The sequence below is a fragment of the Halyomorpha halys genome, unplaced genomic scaffold, assembly GCF_000696795.3.
Source record: "Halyomorpha halys isolate HHAL.00 unplaced genomic scaffold, Hhal_1.1 Scaffold1176.1, whole genome shotgun sequence".
Lineage (NCBI taxonomy): Eukaryota > Metazoa > Arthropoda > Insecta > Hemiptera > Pentatomidae > Halyomorpha > Halyomorpha halys.
Window position 1 is genome coordinate 6,200 of NW_027111348.1, and position 21,515 is coordinate 27,714.

Consider the following 21,515-nt stretch of genomic DNA (forward strand, 5'->3'; position numbering starts at 1 on the left):
AATGAGCACTCAAATAAACACAATTAGCAATTTTCGGATTTCTCTAAAATTATCTAACAATAGTTCTTTTTGTAGGTAGTCAATAGCCCGGGTGGCGGTCAATAAAGGTATCAAAATAGACGACTAGTTGTCATATCTGTTTCAATCTGACAGCCCTGGCGAAGCCCTGCAAAGTGGGACGAAACGAACGAATAAATAGTTTTCTTTTACTATTTTAATAACTTTAATAACCGGCACCCGGACTATCTTCCTACAATCTACTTCTTACGGTCAAAATCGAAAATCTAGAAAGAAAGAAGAGTGACAATTGATTCCCGAATTCACCGTTTATACGGTCTTCTTTTTTGTGCAGATTTTCGCTTTTGCATACAGAGAAATTTCACGTGGAACTTAGGGAGTTGAACAAGAACGACCCAGTAGTAAACGAGAAATTAGCATATTGGAAGAAACCAGTCTACGAGATGGACTTGGCATCCCCGAGGCACATCAAGACTCACCTTCCATTCTCTCTGCTCCCGCCGGACCTCTGCGAGAAGTCTAAGGTCATCTATGTCGCCAGGAACCCCAAAGATGTCGCCGTTTCTTATTATCATCACAACCGACTCCTCAGGGTCCACGATTACCAAGGAGACTTTCCAAAGTACTGGAAATATTTTCAAGATGATCTCTGTGAGTATTATTATGATTATTTTTTCTCTTCGATTTTTGAAACGTATTTGTTCCTTGGAGGATAGAATAATTATTTTTTAATTTGAAGGTGATGGTCAGAGCTGCGGCCAAGAAGGAAGCAAAAATATTTATCGACTATTTAATTTTTCTACCGACGTTTCGATTCGTCGTCTTGATCAGGGCTGTTGGGTGGAAATGTAAACTAGGATCTTGTTGATGGGTCTTTATTTACATTCCAATCCAACAGCCCTGATGAAGACCTAGATTGTGGTTCGAAACGTCGGCAGAAAACAAATAAGTACTTGATAACTATTTTTTATTTACTAATTGATTGTTTGAGAGAGGTTTATATTAATAATAACACAAACTTCAATGATACAATTTACTCTCAACCATTTACTTTAAAACCTCCAACATTTCGGCCATTTTCAAGGAGACAATCTAAAACTTGTTTTCACATTATTACCAATACTATGTATGTGATTATTTTTTAATTTGTTACAGTGGTTTTCTCTCCATATTGGGAACATATAAAGGAAGGATGGGAAGCGAGGCATAAGAAAAATGTTCTATTCTTGTTTTATGAAGATATTGTTAAAGTAAGTATTTGTACTAATTCTATTTTTTTTCTTTGCTATTTTCGAGTGACCCTTTCATCAGAAAATGCAATGTTACTTGCACGCAGGGAGTCCATATTAAAAAACATGACTTTTTTCATGGTAACGTTTATTTGTTTATTTTTTATTTGCATCCTCCATCCATAAAAAAATTAACAGAGAATTTCTTGATTCGTTCAACGATGACTCTTTGATGAAGAAAGTGTTGATAAAAGTCAGGGTTAATGAGGTTGAAACTCACTTTAATTACTGGAGGAGTAATATTCGGTGCCAAAACTATGCCTTAATGCTTTATTTAATTATGACGTCACCACCGCAATAAATAAACACTTTTATTAGAATGTATTTTTATGAAATTTGAAGTTGTATGAAAATACAAAATAGTCCTCAATCCTACAGAGCTTAGCAATTTATTATAAATTAATCAAAATTGAGGAATATTCTACTAAAAAGGCAGTATATCTTTAGGAAAGTTATATCACAAAATTAACTTATATTTGGTTGGGAAAAATTAAATTTTAAAATACACTAAATAAATTTTCGATTTAGAATTTTAATTAGTCAAAAAAAAAAAAACCTATTCTTTCCATTAACTATTAAATTCTGCTGAAGTTATATAGTACAAGAGCCCATGAGAGAAAAAAACCCAGTTATCTCTCCCTAATTTATGATTATTTGAATAAAAACTATGTATAATTACTAGTCAAAATTGAGCCTGCCAAGTATAGGTAGGAGGAATAAAACATGGCGGCTGTTTGAAAACGTTAAACATAATTAATTTTTCATTCAGATCCATATAACTTTAAAACTACCAACAATACAAGAAGACCTAAGAGAACATTATTTAATGTAGAGTAAATTTGCTAAAATATGTGCTCTAATAAAGATCTTTACGTTTTATAGTTCCCGAGATATAGCTTTCTTAATACAACATTTCATAACAAATGCACTGAAAAATCAGTAGTTAGTGAATTTAAAATGATAAATCTACATCTCAATAAATGTTTATTAGCATTCAAATTAAAGCTAGTTTAATGTACTATAAAGTAGTTTATGACGTATATCTTCATAGGAGTAGTAGTAGGTTGTATATTTGCTCAAATAAATTGATTTATAGTAGTTTTGTCAAAATTTCATTCTTATGCGAAATATCTTAAAAACCACTAACCTTGCAAAGAGGTGTGAAATAAACTACTTTATAGTAAGTTAAATTAATTTTATTTTGAATAATGGCAGACATACGTACGTCTTATGGTTCTTGAGATATATTTTTTCAAAAATCAAACATTTTTCCGAACAATTAAAAATTAACATTTTGTGATTTTATTTTGTCAAATACCATAAAAACTATTTCTCCTACGAAGATATATGTCATAAAATACTTAATAGTACATTACATTAGCTTTAATTTAATTGCTAATAGACATCTCTACATCGAATGATTTTTGAGATATATATTTCTCAAATAAATTCAATTATGATTTTTCAGTAAATTTTTTATGAAATGTTGCTTTTAATCTAATCTATATCTGAGAAACTATTGAACTTAAATAGCACCATTAGGGCTCATATTTTAGTAAATTTGTTCTGCTTAAAATGTTTTTCTCTTAGGATATCTAGTCTTGTTAGTTTTAAAGATATAGAGCTCCGAATGAAAACGTTTTGAAACAGCCGCCTAACGTTTCTTTTTTATCCCATTGAAATTCACAAAAAATAAATTGAAACTGAAATACATGAAGTGTTAACATACAATTTTATAACGTTTTCTTTATTTCCATTTTTCACTGATTCTCTTTTTATATTTTTTAGAATATGGGCGAGTCTATAAAGAAGACGGCAGAGTTCCTTGGAAAAAATATTACAGAGAGCGACGTACAGAAATTATGTGCTCATTTGAACATCGATAATTTTCGTAAAGTGGTTACAACTCACGAAAATATTCCCATCATAGGCATTGCAAACGCAGGAGAACAGGGATTTTTTAGGAGAGGTAAAGTTTTACTAATAATAATGTAAACCGTTCGTTAACATCGGTTCAGTGCTTCGTAAGGAAACACCGTTTTAGACCGACGGTTATACAAGGAGGCGATTGCTACAATATTCATCCGCTAGATTTTTCTTTAATTAAGGGTATTAAGGCTCCAGAACCCACAGGGTTGACTCAGGACTACAGTGTAATAGAAAAATAAGTATCTGCCAATCCGATTCGAACCTGGGTCCTTGAAGTTAAAAGCATAGTGCCTTACCACTTTGATTTTACCAATACGTAATACAAATTTAGCCAATGTGTAATTATACACCGCACCCAGACGAAGGGGCAGAGGCAGGAAAAAGAAGAAAACTTCAATAGTTATCAATCAATCATCATCCAAGTAAAATGGTATCATTCTATTTGTTATCCCACTCAAGATCAATCGTCAAAATTAATTTAAATACTTACCCAACTAAACTATATTTACAACCTTTTGGCTAAACCCCACATATAATCATTTTTGTATTACTCATTCAAGAACATAGGTTTTATTTCCTTTTTTCAATATGCTCAATATAATTCAAAAATCAGTTATATTTAAAAAAAAAAAGTTAGTTATAGTTCAAATACCAGCTTACCAATCAATTCTGATAATATCCCACTATCTTGTGTTCAAAATTACCCCTAGGAGTATCTGAATTAAACAACTGTTGTATGCTTCCGAAACTTGGAGTGTCACTAAAAGAAATATGTGGAAAACTTCAAGTAGCTCATAGATACTTGAGAAGAATACTTGGCATCCATTGTATTCAAATAATTCCCAATAATGAATCAAGGCAGGGAACTAACCTCAGGCAAATAGATGAACTGGAATGAATGAATGAAAGTGGATTGGCCACATCCTAAGGAAATCTGGAAATAATATAGAGAAACATGCACTTGACTGGAATCACCGGGTGCTCGGAAGCAAGGGCTACCAAGAACACGTGGAAGAGATCGGTAGGGAAGGTGAACCAGTCGGTAAAGCAATGGAGTGACCCAAAAAATTTAGGGTCCACTGCTCTGAAATCTTCCTCAATAAAAAGCCTATTTAACCTAAAAAAAAATTCAAATAGGACCGCACGTTTTTCCGCATCCTGGAATTGCACGTTCATATAAACTCATCAGCATTATTTTTTTAGGTTTTCATTAGATAGAATTATACATGACTTATATATGTACCTATATGTTTAGAATTTTCACTATTATACTAAGAAATAACTAGATTTATATATATATAAGTTAATAATGGAGGACAAAAAAAAGAATAATTTTATAAAAACTGGTCACAAAAAAAGTAAAAAAATGAAAATATAGATAAAGAAAAATATTAAAGAACTAAAATAATACGAAAAAAAATCTTGTAATAATACATATGTTAAAGGTGCCTCTACACGTTTGGCAAACAATGACAAAGTCTGGCAAGCACAAGCATGTAGATGGTTTATTTGGATTGGTTGGTACAACTTGGCCGACCCGGTGTCGGGTTTTGGGCACAAATCAAAGGGTGCTTGTGTTGCATTCATACGTTTGTTTTCAGTTTGCATAGCTTTAGAACTGCCAAAAGATGAATATTTGTGCTCTTCGTGTACTAATTTATGAAAGAATTTCCCTAACCTTTAGAGATAATAATTAACTCTTGTTTATGGTTGTATATTATAGCCTTTGATTATTGCTGTGTGGTTTACGCAGGTGTCTCTGAGGATCTCGAAACAAAATTAAAACGGTTAATTAATTGCTTTGTACGATTCATCTTTGGGGTCCCCAGGGACGCCTCTATCACCCAATTTTATGAAGAATTGAAGTGGCTTTACCCCTCCTTCCGTCGTAAATATTTTCTTGCTTCCTTTCTCTATCAAGTTATCCAATCCCGCCGTCCATCGTACATCTCTGATATCCTTCAATTTAAATCCTCAGTGCAATCCCGCTCACGACCTTCAGAAGTAAGTGCCTATCGAACCGCAGTCTTTGGTAGATCTTTCCTCATCCCTATGGAATTCTATTCCCTCTTTCATTCGTAGTTCTAATACCCTTCCAATCTTCAAATCCCGTATCTTCGACCACCTTCTGTCCACCCAATTCCGGAAGAGTAACAATTGAAAGTTTCAAACAAGGTTTATATATTTTCTGTACTTAATGTCTCAGATTTTTGTTTATTCTTGGAAATATGTACATTAGGAGAAATTGTACCTGCCCATTTATTAGTTTTAGTTTAATTATGTTTGATTTTTTTTTCTATTACTTATCATCAGAAGTGTTTGTCATCTTATATTTTATGATATGACATATGGTTTATTATATTTATTTTATTCTTATTTTATATATTCTGTTAATTATTGTTGTTCATTTTTATCTTTTTAAATTCATTATTTTATTATATTTTATGACGTTTTATAATTTAATTTTTATTTTGTATTTCACTCTAAGGTTCTGAAGCTTAATTTTGACGCCTGTAAATTATTACAATCCCAGAATAAATAAAGATTATTATTATTATTATTATTATATTTTAAAATTCTATTGATTCGGTGTAATTACATTGTTTCAAACCTTTTTAATCAACTTTAGCAGTTTATTTTTGAATTGACATATCACAAATTTATTTTTATGAAGATATGATATGTCTAGGTAATTAAATTAAAAAGTTTCTGATAAAAATTCTAGAACGAAGGTTGAATTTATAGGTTATGTTATGTATGTATAGGCATTTTTGTCATCTATAACCTACATTACTTTTCCTTTTCATTTCGCTTATCTTTATTTTGTTCCTTTTTGTAGTAAAAATAGATTAAATCGAATGTTATAACCGAAAAAAAAATCAAAAGAAAAACAAGCATGTGTATACCAACATTTGTTGCTTCCTTAGTTTACCAAGCATTTGTACAAGTGTTGGATTTGTTGCAAGTGGCAAACGTGTAGATTCAACATAATAGGCACTTAATCTCTATGCCTATGTAATATAAGATCAATATACCATTGTCTAACTAAATTTAGTGTGCTCACAACACAATCCAGTTGGGTGGCACAGCTTGTTTCGAATAAAGTGTTTATCTGTTCTCTCTTGTATGGATTATTGTTTGTTTCATTTTCTCAGTATTTAAAATTATTTAGTTTTTAAAATTAAAGGTAATTCTTTTGTGGATAGCTGTTTATTATTATTTCTTTTATTTGTTAATTTATGTGAATTTCTCCAAACCACATTGATTTTATAACTAATATTAAATTTAGTTATGTACTTTATTTAAAACTGAGTGACCTGTCTACAATAGGTTAGTTACAGTGTACTGAATTTTATATTTATCTTTTATTTCCGTTTTCATTAATTGTCTAATTCCTTTTTGTAATTCATGTTTATTTATACAATTTATAGTACATCTTATGTTTACTTTCTTTAATATACTTAGTTCATTTTTCATAATTTTCACATATGTTAAGCATTTTTTAGCCAAACCTCAGTTTACTTTTATTTCATGTTATATATTCTCTTGCTTTGTTAAATTATTTTAGTTGTTTGTATCTTTTTTAGTCCTGATGAAGCCCTGCAAAGTGGAGCGAAACGTTGACTCACAATAGTTTAATTACTATTTGAGTTATTTCTATCACACCCATTCCAATCTTCCTTTTATTATTTACAATCCTTCAATCAACGAGCTTCCAATAAATTATTTGTATTACTTTTTTTTTTTCTTTTTCAGGAAAAGTTGGTGGTAACCCCGAGTTCACTGACGAAATAAATAAGGCGGCAAATGAATGGATTAAAAAGAACCTATCTGATACTGACCTTAAATTTCCAGTAATTGATATTTAGTTATAAATATTTATTATAATAAAAACAATTAGCAATGTAATAAATATAAATAATTTTTGTTAAAGTGTTACTAAACGTGTTTGGAACCAGGCTTCCCGATCCTTAACGGGCCAAGACAAGTTATCGGAACCTGTAATTTTTCACGCATCACTTAAATTCTTACTTAACAAAAATATTGTTTACAAAATAAATAAATTATCTCTTCTTATGTGATCTTTTATGTCCTTCCTTCTTTTCTCATATTAATTCATGACGGTGAATCCTATTGTGATATAAACTAATTTTTAATTAATATTATAGATTCTTACTGGATGAGTTTTCATTAATATAATTAGTTGTAGTGAAATTATTCTACCTTGATTAAATTTCTCTATTTAAATAATTCATAAAAACGTTTTAGGGCTATCATCCCTTCATCAGGTTAGCTACAAACAAATTTACGCTCTTCACCTTATGCATTCAACAATTACATTAATACACCACAACTGAAGGATAACTAGCAAAAAAACCCACAGGCCAGAAAATTACAATTTTGAAAATTAAAAAAAAAAATCGTTTTTGATATATCTTCATCCTGTAATTATTTCTAAATAATCTGTTGACACCAGGAATGTTATCAGAACCAAATAATTAATACAACATTATACCCTCTGGCTGTAGAGGATAATGTATTGAAATTTTGCAGAATTCAAACAAAAAACCCACTAATCCAATGCATTAATATCTAGTTATGTACCATAGGAACGTTATTTCAGTTTCAAGTAACTAACAATTGATATTAGTTTGTTAAAGAAGATAAATAATTTAACAATTAAGTATTAAAGAATAAAAAAATGTTAAATGTTGCTAATATTGACATTTTGCCCAGAGAAATTATCACTTTTTAAAAACAGATAATTTGTCTAGTTTGATTGTGGCATGGTTTTTATAAAACGCAGTAGCATTGAGATCATCTCTTCAGGAACCTTTCTCTAGTTTTTCAGAGACTGCTTGAAGCACCACAGATAAGTGTTCTTCACAAATTAATTTCAGGCTTGTAAGATTTTTGACAAAAAGCCTTATTTGTTGAGGTTTATAAAAACTGACCTGTGGTGTTTTTGACAGAATAAGTCATTCAATCAGTAGTGTAATGCTGTATACTATATGATGGTACTTCTCTTTTTTCCATTTTTGACTAGTGGGGATTTTGTCAGAAACCACTCAATTGCTTATATACTTAATAATAATGCTTGAAATCAATGGTAATATAGGTATATTTAAGATATTAATATAAAAGAGCGAAAACTCTACAAGAGTTATAAATTAGTTTCTAAGATAAAATTAGAAGATTAGAAGTAAAAAACCTGAGTCACTAAAATACCGGTAAGCCGCTCACCAATATGTTTTGCAATTTAATATATTATCAGGACATATAAATGTATAAGATATTAAACCAGAAATAAGAAAACAAGAAAATTATTTGGTAATTAGAAAAAGTTCTCTCACTTAATAGTGTGAGATACCTGCTAGTAGAGCTGAAACTATAAACCCCAATCCTTTACAACCAGTCGCCTCCTCTTCTAGTCAGTTCCTCTTCCGTTAATGTACTCCTGGACATCTTCCTCCTGAGTCTTCCCTCTAACCTTACCCTACCTATTCTTATATTGAAGCAATTGGGAAGTTAAATTATGTTTTTAAATATAAATATTTACCCAATAAAGCAATTTATATATTTATTTATTTTTGTAGAATTCAACTCTAACCAAGCATGTATGTTTTAAACATAATTTAAAAAAATATAATTTACTATGTTTTAATATCATCTATTAAGTTTATTATTGGAAATATAGGTTATCATTACTTTAAAAAAAAATGTAATAAGTAGTTGTAAAACATTGAGAGACACAGATGAGAAGGAGTAAACAATTTTGTTACATTTCTAACTTTCATGGTTTACTTAAATAAATGTAAGCCATTGTAGTCAACTCATCTAAGCAATATCTTCCAGGAAAATCTGAAAAACTCCATATAAGTTTTCTAGAATAGCTTTTAAGTTTTATATAAATGACACCTCTCAATCATCTTTATGAGACCAAATTGGTCCGGTTTCAATCCTCTTAAGAATAAATCCTTAGATTTGGTAATGCACTTGGAAAAAAAAAATTATTTCCTTTCAGAATGCGAAGGTATTATAGTACTTGTTCATTAGAAAAAATTTATTGGAGCATTGAAGAATGTTTAAATTAATTAATGTAACTGATTGACTATATCTATTAATCTTTTATTAATGATGAATAGATTTTTTTATTAAAAAGAAAGTTTGGAGTTGAATATATTTATAAAACAATACATAAAAATAAGGAAGAGAAAAAGTATTGGATACATAAATATGCGTTAATAATATGAATCAATTTAAAATAAAATAATTTATCAGAAAATTAAGAATGTTGAATGTAAATATAAATATGAACTTATGATATGAATTAACTTTTGTCTTTTCACAAACAAGTTGGACTGTCATGAAGTTATTAGTGAATGTTGTTTCATTTTTAAAAATAATATGTAGTGTTATTTTACACAAATGGAAATATAGGATAGATACTAACTGATTTCATTGAGTAATGGTGGGAAATATTTTTGTTGTTGGTGGATAAAAATGGTAGGATTAAGTTGGTTTAAGCAGCATTCTCTGCCCAGTTCTCAAAGAGTATAGACCTGAAGTGTCCACTGAAATTTATAATAAAAAATTGTTAGAAGTGAATTAGAGTACTTTCTGAAATGATTGGTTTTGGTTTTGAAGTATGGAGTCATCCCAGTACCTGAAGAATTAGGTTGGAGTGCCGAAATAAGTATTACTGAGTCTTTACTTAATTCATACTGTTTTCAATGTTTTACATCATCATCATCAATCGGCGCGCCAACCCATTACTGGGTCCTGGCCTCCTCAAGCAGCTTCCACCAGTTTAGTCTGTTAAGTGCAGCTGCTCTCCAATTCCTCACTCTGAGCAGGGTCCTTGAATCCTCTTTGACACCATCCAACCATCGAAGCTTCGGGTGGCCCCTCGGCCGTGTTCCATGTAGGCGCTCATTGAGAAGTTTGTTTGGGATCTCATCAGTTTCCATCCTTGCCACATGGCCTGCCCATCGCAGCCTACCAATTCCCACAATTTTTCCAACATCAGGCTCACCTATTAACAAGTAGACTTCCCTAGTCGTGCGTCTTCTCCAAGCTGAACCATCCTTTACTGGGCCGTAGATGTGTCTGAGCATCTTTCTCTCAAACATTTGGAGATCCCTTTTATTGGCCTTCTATAAGTTTGAGTTTTTACATGTATAAATTAATTTATTAATATAAAAAGTTTTTTCATTGTAAAAGCAATATGTTCTCTATATATTTTGATTTTTTCCTTCAAAAACAACAAACAATCAAGCTTAATAATCTTTCAATAGGTAATAATCTAAAGTATGAATTTCTATTTACTTCATTGATGTTGAAATTTTTAGAGGAATATAATTAAATAATTTTTATTGTGTTTTTTTCTGTATAATAATAAGATTTGTAGTGAGATGATATTTTATTGTTAATAAAAAACAAAACAAATAATAATCTATTAATGATAAAATTTATGTATACTGAAGAATAATACAAAATAAAAATAATACTACAAAATATAATACATAAATATGTGTTATAAGTATGAATAAATTTTAAAATTGAGTTATAAATGAAACAAATTGTTAGGACATTAAGAAACAAGAAAATATATGAATATTGAAAGTGAACATGAATTATGCTATCAATTAGTTGTTTGAATTTATTAGTAAAAATAAATAAAATATCTTAAACTATACAATATTTTTTTATTAAAGGTTTGTGTGATTCTAACTTTTCATAAACAAGATTAAAAGATAAAAAAAAATCATTAATTATTTATTGTAAAACATATTGAGGTTGTATTTAGTTACATTGCAGGCATTCATTCAAGAAAACATCATAGCTCTATAACTGGGACATATCTATTTTAAGGACTCTAAATATTCCACTGTGATTGTTTCTAAGAGAATACTTATAAATAATAATCAATTTTCTGCTTCTTTTTATTTACTTCCATACAGTTTTTTAAGTGTTTTTCTTTTTATTGAAATGATATTCTTTTCTTAAAATTAGGACAGTTTGTGTAAATTGTATTTTTAAATACGCGGAAATGACTATTTATAAATAATTATAGGCAAATAAAAATGTAAAATAAAATAAGTAAAGAATATTCATGTACTTTTTTTATTTCATTTGTTGAGAAAATACTAATACACTTTTAATTGTGCTTTGATGGGTATGACCTTAACCTCCTTGGTTCTCGGTGTGTGTTAGTGTAATGTAATGAGAGGAAGAAGTACTTGCAAGTTGTAGCTCTCGAATGACATATCCTAATGAAAAACAGTTATTATTGAACAATATCAGGTAAATACAAGCTTAAAGTATGAATATTAGATGTGATTTAGTCCAAGGTAGTGCTATAAATTAACAATTTAAATTACCATAAATGAATATAATAATAATAAATAAATTACACATAAATGTATCTATGAAACTACTATTATATATAAAAAAAAAATCTTTTCATGATTACCTAATAAATTTTAAAGTGGTTGTAGCTCACTGAAATTTGATGCTAAGAATTTGCAAAAAAATGATAAAATTTTCTAATCTGGCTAATATAGTTATGAACTACTTTTTTCCAATTAATAATATAGTTTGTTTAAATTATATAAAGATATATTTACAACAAATGACTATATAGTTGAATAATTACTTTTTTTAACCTTAAATATTTAATTAGTATATTCTGAATAGTAGTATAATAAAATAAAAATTTAAATTAAAATTTTTGTAATTTCTTGCTTATGACGAATTAATAAGAATTATCAAGCACGTTTTAGTTCAAAATGAATGTACTTATAATCAGTGATAACGGTATATACATTGGTATATGTAACATTAGCTTAGAACACTTTGGGTTGAGAAACAATGCACCTGTCATAAGTTAATAACCGTTTTCAAATAAATTATTGAGGTTGCTGGAAAATAATTCTTCAAGATTTTGGAATAACACCTCATTAAAACATAGTGAACATATATAAAACCTTCACCATTCATTTCCAAATTATTGTTCAAATAGATTACAGACAGTTTATTTTATTTTTGGCTAGTTAGGAACGTATTTTTTTTTTGTTATGTTGTGCCTATATCTTAAGTAGGACATGACATATGAAAAATACTGTGGTGCCATTATCATTAATACAAAATTATCATTAATGTTTAATTTATTTTTGGGAAAAAAATTCTTATAATAGAAATTATAATTTCTAATTTAAATAATTATTCGTTCACATTATGAAAGAGATGAGTAAATCAATTTGTACCTTAAATACAATGCTAACATATCTCAAAAACTGCATTTTTAAATAATTTGTTATTTAATGATTTTATTCAATGAAATAGTAATGCAAATGAAGAGTACACGATTAAGAATCAACTACTAATAGTTTAGATAACAAGCTAAAAAGTTTTGATAAGAAAATAAAATTTTTGAAACCCATTTTCTCAAAGTTGAGTTGTTTGGTCATGTTACCATAACATTGAAGGTGTGTTCTGATATGTTATGTTCTTAGCTAGTTGCGATTTACATTCTCATATGATATAAATATTATGTGATGAGATTTTTTAGTTTTTGTAAGAGAGATTTTTATATGAACTATTTTACTTTTTCCAAGTATTTTATCATGAATCTTGGATTGTAAAATTAATTATTTAAGTTTACTTTAAGCTTAATTAAATAAACAAAGTTATATACCTGTATCTCTTTGGTAAGGACAATATGTCCATCTCTTACCAATTTGAAATTTTAATTTAACTTTATTTTACCCAGAGATACAGATGACTATCTTCTAGATCAATTGTCAGGGGAATTATATGATTTAAAAAAAATAATACTAAGAATAGATTTATCCTAAGGGAAACATGTGCTTAAATTTTATTCCTGTAATGTTACAGAGATGTGACATTAGGGCCATGTGTAGCTCAGGGAGTATAATTATAAAGTAGGTATTGGTTGTGGTGAGCTCACAAAACGAAAACACCATAGCATAAGAAAAGGGTTGTACCCTGTAGATAAGCAGGGTATGTCAGCAATGACCAGAAAGGGGATCATACAACAAATCCCACAATTCCTGATGGTTTAATTTGAAATAGACCAAAATTTATTTTTCCACCTGAAAATATACTGTAGTGATATTTTGGCGTACATTTGGAATATAGTGTTATATGCAGGAAAATGGAATTAAGGCAGTATTAAGTTTTGGACTTTGATGTATGTTTGAAGAAATGAACTTGTGTGTACACTTGAAATGACAAACTATGTTATGGTGATTATTTTAGGCATACTGTATCCAATTTTTTTTAATTTAAATTTTTCCATATATAAATCAGTTTGTAAATATGTGAGAGTGTTTACTATGTAAAGGCAATATGTTCACCCTGAATATTTTGAGCAATTTCTAAAACAATAAAAATCAACAAAGCCTAGTAGTTTTTTGTGTATGATATAGTCTCGAATATGAATTTTTGTCGGTTCATTCATACTGAAAATGCTAAGTTAGTATGATTAAATGATTTTGTTGTTATTTTTCCTACAGGATATTTGGTCAAAGTTATGTTACAAAAAAATAAATGACCAAAGAATAAAAATGACCACACAGTATATTATTATATGAATAGTAAATACATATTATAATTAAATTATTAATGTACAACTAAAGTCTTAGTTTTCTACTAATGCAAAGAAGGAAAAACAGTTCAATTAACTATCAAATGGGAGAAAGAAGGACAAAGAATAGAAAACAAATTCTATGAACTTTTTTGCTGTTAATGTTAGTATTAATAATTAAAGGAAAAAGTTATAATAGGTTTAATAGACTCAAATAATATTGCATTTATGTCCTTTATTGAACTAAATGAATTCAGCTACTCAATTAATTGTGTAATTAATCAATAATATAAGATTTCACGAGGGTCTGAAGACTGTTGTGGAATCAAACATGAATTTAAAATGATAAGGAACTAATTGCTTGACTAAAATTATTTTTTATTATGGATGTTACAATATTAATATTAAATTTGATTTGGAAATTTTATTTAGTATTTTAAAAGAAATAAGCCGCGTTTTCCCAGATTTGTGGAAAGCCATTGTTAGATCTTGCATGATTCGCATTTGGGTTTATTTTTTTAACTAATTAAAAATATATAAATGAGTCATTTTAAATTTTCCCACAGAAAAAAAGTCATTAAGTAGTTAAAACTGATATATTGAAAAGATCCCAGCAAGTTATTTTTAGTTTAACCTTCAATGCAATAGGTGGATTTGAGGCACCCATAAAGGTATTTCTTTATCTTATAGTTTGGTGTTCTAATTAATTTATTTTAATTTTTAAAGTTGTATAATCCATTTTTACATAAATAACTAATAAGAACAGTTATAAACACATCATATTGAATGTACGATTTGTTCATTTGATTATCATCTTTAACCAAGCGGGGACTATGGGCACATTGAAAAATGAGGCCACTAGATTAAAAATAGAGATCATTCAAATAATTTTCTACACAACATTGGATTAATATTATATAGATTGTAACCAGTTAAAATTACTATTTTATATTTGAAAAGTAACAAAATTTTTATTAGAAAAATCATGAATTACTTTTTAAAAGTCTATCCATTTAAGTACGACAAACTACTTGGGACTTATGATCAACAGACAACTGATCTGGAAATCACCTGTGACAACATAAAAAAAAAATCACCAACTTTCTTTACTTGGACGACTACTACATCATAAAAATAAATTATTACTTACAAACAAACTTAAAGTATTCAACATACTGCTTAGATTGTTATGGACTTACACCACTCAGGTGTTAGGCTCCTGCGAAAAATACCACCTTCAGATCTTCCAATATAATTCCCTCTAATACACCACCCACACCCCCTTTTACGTCATTACCATTTGTGAATGACATAATAAATAATAGTACAAAACTGTTCAGGACTCACTCACTGGGCACTCCAACCTACTGGTACAAACGTTACTGACTGACACACTGTCACAGAATCTGGCAAGAAGACTGAAACGCCTCTGGAGCAGCTACGCTAGGTGTATGTACAATGTCAGGAGTGTCTTTATTGGAAGATTTCTTCACTCATTCCTACTAATCCTATGCGAAAGTTTTCAAATTTACACTAAATTCCAAAAGATATATATGAAATTGCAAAATAAATAATAATAATATGTACATCAGTTTATATTAACATCAGTGATAACTGCTCTAACTTTCTTGAACTAATCCTACTTCCCAGTTCATTCTTAATTCGTTTTAATTTATAGATCACAGAAGAAAGGGGGCCCATGGGGTAAAGATGGCACTGGTTAGAGTAACTACTAAAGGTTTTGTTATTTTATCACTTTGTAAAGAGTTTCACACCATTGTGAACACTAATAACTTAACAAGTTGTAATAGGGTGTTTTATTGTTTGACAAAATGGCTAAAACTTGTCACTTCTTGGTTTACTAGAAATACTATGGCTCATTTGAGTTAAGGGGCTCCATAGATAGCAGACCTAATTGGTCCTTAGTATAAGTATTAGATGATTGTACCAGTCCCATTGCAGGTTAAGAAAATGATTGTAAATTTGAATATTATTAGTACAATTATATTTGTTTAGAAAATGAAAATTTATTTTGTGCTTAAAAGCATATCGATCAGAACAAGAATTCAGAAAGCAGAAAGTGCAATTATGCATGTGCAGGAAGTAGGAGTGTAATTCTCACGATTGCATCAAGCGTGAAGGCAACGTTTGTTAGCCACATCCGGCGATGGCTATCGCTGTCACATGCTTACAATTCCAATGTTAACGTTCATTCTACTTCGGTCAAGTTCATTCAGAATTAATTATTGAATAAGCTCCTTTCCTGAAAGACTATTAAGTTGGTTAACTTTTAAAGGAGAGTGTTATAATAATCACGATACATATTATTATTATTATTATTATTATAATGCTATATACATATATATCGCTGACTTGCTTCGATAGTAATATAATTAAAAGAAAAAGTATTTTTTGGTATGTATATTTATATACATATATATATAAGGTAAAAGAAAGATAAGGGATTTGGTATTCCAAGAAATACCTCCACCATTTCATTGCTACTTCATAAAATGAATTCATTATTTTTTCAATTTTTATTAGCTATAATTATAATAGATTATTGAAAATCGACCATACACTTAATTATTGTACATAAATACATACAAAGCACACAATAAATACAAAAACATAAGAGGTGATAAAGAGGTTAGCTATGAGAGCTGGTTAGCGATGGTTGCCTTCTTTAATTTATTTTCAACAAACATTCTGATGTTATTAAAATGGCAAACTGTAAGTTATAATAGGAAGAATAGAATCTAAAAAAGTTTTTTTTTTATTATCATATTCAGTATAGTAATTCAAAAGTTTGTTGTGGACAAATATTCGACCATTTCCTTTTGTATATATTAGATTATATTTTTAAAAAATTGATTAAGGTTTTTGGCATTTAACCTCACTTGTCTTATATAAAAAAAATAAAAGAACTGAGACTGCACTGCAGAAGAAATGGACAAGGTTAGAAAATTAGCGATCTAACTGTAGCTACACAACGAGCTGCTTTGGGATATATTTGTCTGTATCTTTCCTATGGGGTACTTGAGTTCAAGGGCAGTGTCAAATCGGTGACATTTTTAAATGTTTCCAAGGAAACACTTAACAAGTGTTTTCAAGGCTGGATCTCTCAAGTGTTTTCAAAAAAACATTTTGCAAATATTTGGTTTGGAAGGGGGCCTCAACGTTTTTCTACCATTCCATCATTTTTTTTTCTATTTTTTGGTGGTATCTTAAGGTTTTGACCACTTCCAAAGCCTCCTCCCCCTAAATGAGTTAGATGATTGAAAAGCTTTTATCTGAAATGAGATTGTGTAAGAGAAATGAATTCTGGATGTTTGGCCTTTTTTTTTTTTTTTTTTTTAGCATTAATGAAAGAACCAAATAACTTTTTTATTCGTTTTAAGAACAATAATCAGAGGAAAAGTACCATGATGGATCATAATAGGTCTGTTAAATGTTTTTAGAGTTTTAGCCGAAGCGAGGTTCTGTGTCAACTTTTTCTGCAAAGCTGAAACCTAATTTTGTAGGTTTACTTTCTCTTGTACTGTACTTCACTGTCCTAATAAATCTTGCAATATTAGTGAACCGTATTAATTGGTGCTATTTTATCAGCAATTTTAAGAAAGAACTTTCATACCGGCCTTATTTGTTTCAATCTTACCTACTATTTTTTATAATTACTTGTCAAAATTGATGAGTCTGCCAAGTATAGGTAGGGGTAATAGAAAATGGGGCTGTCTGAAAACGTTAAACAAAATTAATTTTTCATTCAGAGCCATATAACTTTAAAACTACCAACAATAAAAGAAAACCTAAGAGAACATTATTGAATGTAGAGTAAATTTACTAAAATATGAGCTCTCATAAAGATCTTTACATTTTATAGTTCCTAGATATAACTTTTTTAAATACAACATTTCATAAAAAATGCGCTGAAAAATCAGTTGTAAGGGAATTTAAATTGAGAAATCTATATCTCAACAAATGTTTATTAGCATTCAAATTAAAGCTAGTTTAATGTACTATAAAGTAGTTTATTACGTTTATCTTCGCAGGAGCAGTAGTTTTCATGATATTCGACAAAATAAATTTATTTATAGTTGTTCGGATAAAATGTCATATTCACATACTAATTTTATAAAAACTACTACCCTAAGAAGAAACGTATAATAAACTAATTTATAGTAAGTTAAATTACCTTTATTTTGAGTTCTGGCTGACATCTGTACATCTAATACTTCCCGAGATATTTTTTTTCATAAATCCAAAAAGTCGTCATAGAAATCAATACTTTGTGAATTCATTTTATCAAATATAATGAAAACTACGACGGCTACGAAGATATACGTCATAAACTACTTTATGGTACATTTTATTAACTTTAATTTGAGTGGTGGCAGACTTCTGTACGTCTTATGGTTCCTATATAAGATATATTTTTTCATGAATCAAATGTTTTGTCCGAACAACTAGAAATCAACATTTTGTCGAATATCATGAAAACTACTCCTCCTACGAAGATTAACGTAATAAACTACTTTATGAAACTAGCTTTCATTGGAGTGCTAATAGACATCTGAACGTCGAATTGTTTCTGAGGTATAGATTTCTCAAAATAAATTCTCTAACTACTGATTTTTAAAAAGCTATCTCGGGAACTATTGGACGTAAATAACTCGATTTGGTCTTAGATTTTAGCAAGTTTACTCTACTTTTAATTGTGTTCTCTTTTATTTTTCTAGTATTGTTGGTAGTTATAAAGGTTTGGAGCTCCGAATGTAAAATATATTTTGTTAACGTTTTGAAACAGCCGCCATTTTTTACTCCCCCTACCTATACTTGACAGACTCATTAATTTTGACTACACATAGTTTTCATTAGTTAAGTGATAAAAAATTGGGGTGAAATATTGTTACGGTTGCCATGGAGAAATAAAAACACTGGTGATATCTGTGTAGACAAGAGGTGTTACGGTTGTCATGGTGAAAACAGAACACGAGCGATATGTTTGATCCAAGTGGGTTTTTTTTTTTTTTGGTGAAGGCGACAGTTTTGATTTTGGAACACGTATGTTCAGACGAGTGGGTTTTGGTTTAGTGAAGGTGACAGTTTGATTTCGGAACACGTTACGATTGTTAAATGTGAAGTGGTTATAGTTTAAAGGCCCTCTGTCTGTACTGTTAGAACTGGAATATCACCATATGAGAAATGTTGTCATATATGTTTTGTTTTTCAAAATTATTGTGTTCTACTTCAATGGACGGTCATTAACACTAGAAGTGGGGATAGAGTGCAGTGACGTTCCTTCAGCATGTCCTGGTTAAGAGAATAATAATGTAAATATAGTTATTAAGGTTAAGCATATAAATTAAAGTTAGGTCTACCTATAAGTTTTAATTGTTTTATTAATTGATAAGAATTATTTTTTTTTCCTTTTTCATTCTCTGTATATATATTTCTTAGTATTATTAAACTTTTGTACATATAGTTCTGCTGTTCTGTCTCTGCTTTCAACTTGTTAATTTTCCTTTTTTTTTCTTGTTCACGGAATATTACGATAATTCAACAGGTGGGTCGGTAACACCCCTAGGTTTTCTGTTATCTACATGTAAAGATATTCGCCAGTGGTCATAATTCAACAATTGTTTACATAGGGGTAAATTTTAGTTATATTGTGAGCATAATGCATCGGGGTTTTCGTTATTTCCAAGGAAAATAACGTGGCGCCTAAGGAGTAATTTATTCTTTGTTGTTTTGTTTTGTTTTTTTCCTTTTGCGATTATATATATTTTTTTATTTGACTTTAACTCACCCCCTTCTCCGCTGAGCGTGGGCAACGATAAAAAAATCTAAATTTGCGGTTATAATATCTTAATTATTTTTTCTCCTCTTGGGCTATTGTACTATTTCTGTAATATTCTCAGTTCTGACTCGCTGCGTCTTTGAAACTCTAGCCGACCTCCTCCAAAATCCATCTCTACAGGCAATACCTTTTTCCTTTTGAGAGTTTTTAACTCTATAATGCTCAATTCATCTTTCTAATATTTCGTCCTCAATTTACTAAAGACTTCTTCAGTCTTTGCTTAGCCCTTGAAGGAGTTTGAAGAGATAGAATAATAAATTGATAAATAGTGTTTTCTATCCCTCTCCCTCAGCATATTAGTATTCAAATTGTAGTTGATAATACCTCCATATTCGTTCCGTCAGATCAAACAGATAATAATATTGCTAAGTTGCTTTCGTGTTGTGTAATTTTTAACTGCAAGATATTTCAACTATTACTACTTCACCTGCTGTGGCCCTGGAGGAATCTGACCTGAAAGTAGGACTTAAGAAAGTTCAACCTCAGCAAAAGTATTAGGCTTCAACTTAGCGCATCTTGACTAGCCATTATCGGTTTCTTCACCGTGTAATTACAAAACGATTTACAAGTATTTTATTTACTTGTTGTTTTAATTTGACACACAAGGGCGAAAATGTACCTTAAAAAATAATTATCTAATGAAAAATCCTTGTCAGTAAGCGCTACTGTATTAGCGAATCTTCGAAGACAAATATTCGGTTTATGAAGAAGTAATTGTGTAAAGTAGTACAAATATATAATAAATACAAATATACTTTGTATATTGATGTCAGTAGTTTCCAACCAATAGAAGTCTATTACAGAAAATATTTGAAAATCAGGTTGCTTAAATGTTCATTTTGACTCACTTTTATCGTGATTTTCACCCAAAACCTTTCAGCTTGTGCCCAACTATCAGAAAGATATTTCTAACAATAAACCATCAAAATAGTATGCGTTGTCGACGGTCCACGGACCACCGTTTGGGGACTACTGTGTTAAATGTAATTTAGTTCACAATATATATGTTAACTAAATTGTTAATATTAGGTTAATTATTACAAATCTAAAAATTTCGGACACCTACTAATTGCACAAGTCCATGCTTAAGAAAAAGAAAAGAAATGTCAATACGGTGTTAATAGGTACTTGAACTATTACCCCTTGAGATATAGTCTTCACTTGTGAATCGAACAATAATTTGCACTTATACAATCAAATATTGTAATAAATAAGTGAATCGATTGATATAATAAGTGGATTGATTGATTTTAATTTAATTGAAGAAAATGTAATCGTATTCAAAGGAACGTATTATATAATATTTTATGCAGGAAGATTATTTATTGACCGTGTGTAAAGATGAAAGGAATATGGTCCGGGTGCGGTAAAAAAAACTCAAATAGTAGAATTATACTATTTTAGTATAATAGTATAATTCTACTATTTGAGTTTTTTTTACCGCACCCGGACCATATTCCTTTCATCTATAATATTTTATCATTATAAAACATATATTTAAGTACATCTGACATTCAATAATAAAGTTATGAATAAAATCCAATGGGAAGATTATTAGGTAATTGTATTTAAATAAGTTGGTCTGGGTTTAACTGTATAAAAATAAATAATAAATATAGTAATAAATAATAAGAATAACATGAACAAGTGGAACAATTTCCACCATGCTGCCCAAATACATTGGGTTGCTACCAATCCATGATCGGACACATATACAATTTACATGACATATAATAATATTTTTTTCTTACCTTTTCCTTTTACAATCAACACTCGTCTAAACACTAAATATTTTAATTTAATATAA

General features: G+C 29.5%; 2 protein-coding genes and 1 long non-coding RNA gene across 4 annotated transcripts in view; 2 read left to right on the forward strand and 1 right to left on the reverse strand.

Annotated features, from left to right (window-relative positions):
• LOC106688688 (sulfotransferase 1C4) overlaps nucleotides 1-7,318 on the forward strand; it is an 11,317-nt gene extending 3,999 nt beyond the window's left edge. The window contains exons 2-6 of one of the 2 annotated variants that reach the window (XM_067049349.1): nucleotides 353-669; nucleotides 1,174-1,268; nucleotides 3,096-3,276; nucleotides 6,993-7,090; nucleotides 7,171-7,318. In XM_067049349.1, coding sequence (XP_066905450.1) covers nucleotides 353-669; nucleotides 1,174-1,268; nucleotides 3,096-3,276; nucleotides 6,993-7,090; nucleotides 7,171-7,179 — 700 coding nt within the window. In that variant the 3' untranslated portion in view covers nucleotides 7,180-7,318. Of the gene's footprint in view, nucleotides 1-352; nucleotides 670-1,173; nucleotides 1,269-3,095; nucleotides 3,277-6,992 lie in introns of both variants that reach the window. The other variant, XM_067049348.1, reaches the window with a different exon arrangement.
• A 4,084-nt stretch (nucleotides 7,319-11,402) lies between these two features.
• Nucleotides 11,403-21,515, forward strand: part of LOC106688684 (luciferin sulfotransferase) — a 63,727-nt gene continuing 53,614 nt past the window's right edge. Inside the window, exon 1 of the mRNA XM_067049350.1 lies at nucleotides 11,403-11,543. The gene's annotated coding sequence lies outside the window, so the exon portion shown is untranslated. The remainder of the gene's footprint in view (nucleotides 11,544-21,515) is intronic.
• LOC106688685 (uncharacterized) lies at nucleotides 11,407-15,867 on the reverse strand. The gene is made up of 3 exons (XR_001344352.3): nucleotides 14,999-15,867; nucleotides 14,843-14,919; nucleotides 11,407-11,509 (listed from the first exon to the last, which is right to left on the reverse strand). It is a non-coding gene; the product is annotated as an uncharacterized lncRNA (long non-coding RNA).